This window comes from Lactuca sativa, chromosome 1 (genome assembly GCF_002870075.4).
Source record: "Lactuca sativa cultivar Salinas chromosome 1, Lsat_Salinas_v11, whole genome shotgun sequence".
Taxonomy (NCBI): domain Eukaryota; kingdom Viridiplantae; phylum Streptophyta; class Magnoliopsida; order Asterales; family Asteraceae; genus Lactuca; species Lactuca sativa.
The window spans coordinates 209,966,178-209,969,421 of record NC_056623.2 but is presented as its reverse complement, the minus strand read 5'-3'; the positions used below and the strand labels follow the sequence as shown (position 1 = coordinate 209,969,421).

General features: G+C 35.2%; 1 protein-coding gene across 2 annotated transcripts; it reads right to left on the bottom strand.

The window, feature by feature from the left end:
* Positions 1–270: 270 nt before the first annotated feature.
* LOC111885916 (protein DMP4) lies at positions 271–2,590 on the bottom strand. Of its 2 annotated transcripts, none has more exons than XM_023882153.3 (2): positions 1,686–2,590; positions 271–1,328 (listed from the first exon to the last, which is right to left on the bottom strand). In XM_023882153.3, the coding sequence occupies exon 2, from the start codon at positions 1,167–1,169 to the stop codon at positions 549–551; it is 621 nt and encodes a 206-aa protein (XP_023737921.1). In that variant the 5' UTR covers positions 1,170–1,328; positions 1,686–2,590; the 3' UTR covers positions 271–548. The 2 variants fall into 2 exon arrangements, with proteins under 2 accessions (XP_023737921.1, XP_042751640.1); XM_042895706.2 differs by having other exon boundaries at positions 271–1,318.
* Between the last annotated feature and the right edge of the window lie 654 nt (positions 2,591–3,244).

Genomic DNA, 3,244 nt, shown 5'->3' with positions numbered 1-3,244 from the left:
CAAAGGAAAGAAGCTATGTCGCAAACCCACATGATTCTGTTATGAATGGCCAAAGGCGAGAAGCTGATGTATTCAATAAGAAAGAAAAAGAAAGGGTATAATTATCATTTTTTAATATTTATAAATTAATAAATTAGAATATAAGATACGATTGTCACATATAATGAGTTTAACATAATTCTCAAATGTGAACATATATATTTTTGAAAACATGGTTGTGCGTGTTTTCTAAACAAAAATTGGAATCTCTCTCTTAAATACATAAGGGTGTAATTGTCACAATATAATTTTTTCAGTTGAAATATCAAAATCTGTTGTGGATACATCAAATGTTTATAGAAATTAAATAAACAAAGGTACATAGAGTATTACTATGATATTATCTAACCCAACCCCATCCTTTTTGACCCATACATACATAAAAAATAAAAATAAAAATAAAAAAAAACTTTGTTGTAACATGTTACCAAACCACCCATATGCCACCACCTTCAATCCCCCTTGTGTGTAGCAGTATGTAAGTAACATTATATTGATCTGGATCAGTGTTAACTGGTACTAATGGGAAACCCAATTCCATGGCGTCGTGTAGGGAAAGCAACAAACAACATGCTGAAAACTACTCCAAATGCAACAGGCAGTGTCGTGAGAAGCTCTGTCGTTTCATCAGATGGAGATGGATAAAAGCAATTCACAACATCTTGATCAAATAAAGCCACCGCTGCAAAAACCATAAGCGACATGAACGCATGCATGAAATCTATGAATCTCAGCCTGTACTTAGCTGCAAGTTCCGGTGGTAGAATTGTCGACCCATCAATGATCCATAATCCACGTGTTGTCGCGAACCCATAACATACATGACCCTTTCCATCCATGAAGCTATCAGTAAAACTCAGTAGAAAACACGAAAAACCACAAAGAGCTACAAGTGCTGCAGTCATGGCCCTGCTCACAGGATCGCAGTCGCCCTGATTTGTGAATATGGGCGACAGGAGTTGAAAAGCAAGAACCGAACCAGTGGGTAAAAGATTCGCTAAGTGGGCAGTGCTTTCGAATGTTTGACTGATGGCTTTTTGTATCAAGGTTTTCTCTACCGATTCGGGAAGAAGTGTGACTGCAAGAAGAGGAGCTTGTTCATCTTTCGCGTTTTCAACCTTAATCTCCATTGCTTTTGAAACTTGATTACGTTTTTTGATGATATGAATTGTTCTTTTTGGAATATATGTATATTGTATTTATAGATTGAGTGATGATCTTTATGAGTCTTGAGTAGGACAAAAGGGAGAGTTGTGAAAGAGTGTTGTCAACTTGTCATCTAAGGATACCTTGCAAGAAACACAAACCAAAATTTAGAGAAGATATATTCACCTTGATTTATGTGCGGGAGTTTTGCTTTGAAGGTAGTTTGTTGAACAGTTATATAAGAAGTTAAATACAAGTAGTGGTCCTTTTCAGCAAAAAAAATAAAATAACCTAAAAATGATAACGTAAAAACAAAACTGCACAAATAGTCCTATGGTTAGCTGTTGCTACTTTAATTCAAAAAAAATTGGACTAGCATTTGCGATTTTAATCCAAAAAATTTTAAAAGTATTTAAAATGACATTTTTGCCCTTCATGTTTGTTTTTTCATTTATTTTATTTTATTTTTTATTATTATAAAAAAAAAAATATAAACCTACCCTTAGTAATAATACCCACCCACCCACACCTCTCTAGACTCTCTCAATCTCTCTCTAATACTTCCCTGAAAACAACCCTCCACTATCGGAAACCACCGTCACCACCATCATCACTGCCGGAAATTTTCGTCGTCTCTAGAAACCGCCACCACTTCGTCGGAGATGGTGAGGAGCTGTGTTCTTGTGGTCGTTCAACAACAAATCGATCTAGAGGACGTAGATCTGAAATTCCGTCGGAAAACCAGAAAAGATAAAGTCAGTTGTCGGAATACCGAGGTAGATCTGAACTTTCACCTTTGCAAATACTACCGATGACTACGTCGTCCTTCACCTACCGACGATGGAAAATCACAATGGTGGCGGCGACTTCCAGATCTGAATATCTAAATGAAGATTTGTGCTTTTCTCTCCGGATCTACCTCTGCCTACCATGGAAGTTTTCGATCTGAACAAGTTGTCTCCGGTGACGAACATGTTTGAACCCTCCGAATGGAAACAAACAGATGACGACAGAGATAAATCCGACTAGGGTTTTCACGATGCTAGGCGATGGCGAAACCCTAATCTAGTCGGAGAAGTAGAAGGACGATGGTGGTGGTGGGGAGCTAGAGCTCTAGAGAGGCTGGTTATTGTTGGTACGACAAACAAGGACGACAATATAACCCCGATCTATTTCTATGTGGATGGAGAGAGAGCTGACAAAGTTTCTAGCGAGAATGACATGGTGGTCGGCCATGTTTTCCAGCGAGAATGGCAGTAGGTCGAGGGTGTCGGCAGCTGATGTAGGTGGTGCTGGTCTTTTCTTTGTGTTAATATATTTTCAGGTGCAAGATGCGAAATGGATATAAAAGAGAGGGATTTTTATTTTTATTTTTATTTCTTGTTTTAGAGAGAGGGAGAGATTTATTTTATTTTTATTTTCTTCTTTTTTCAAATCATAAAATCAAGAAAATAAATAAAAAAAAAAGAGAAAATTATATTAACAGGGTCAAATCCTTCATTTTGAAAATAATTAGAATATGTTGGACTAAAGACACAACAAAATGAAAGTTTTGGACCACTGATGCTAGTCCAAACATTTTTGGACCAAAGTGATATTTTTCTAGGGTTGGCAAATATGTACCACAGAGAACCAACCAACATGTTACCAACCGAACCAATTAAATCGGTAGTCATGTTGTTTGGTAGCCAATATGTTTGGCTGGTAATACCATGCCAATTAAGTAGTCTTGGTACGGTAACGATATGAAATTTTGAATACTATCGTTGTATCGTACCAACCAATATATATATATATATATATATATATATATATATATATATATATATATATATATATATATATATATATATATATATATATATATATATATATATATATCAATTCATAAATACAAAGAAAGATGAGTTCTCATATCTTTATGTTTTAATTATAATAACAACTAACAAATCTTAGAATTACAAAACTAAAACATTGACCGACAAATTTCTTGATACTTATTGTTTAATGTGCACGAAATCGGTGATACATACATTAAAACTTAAAAAGGAATACTAAC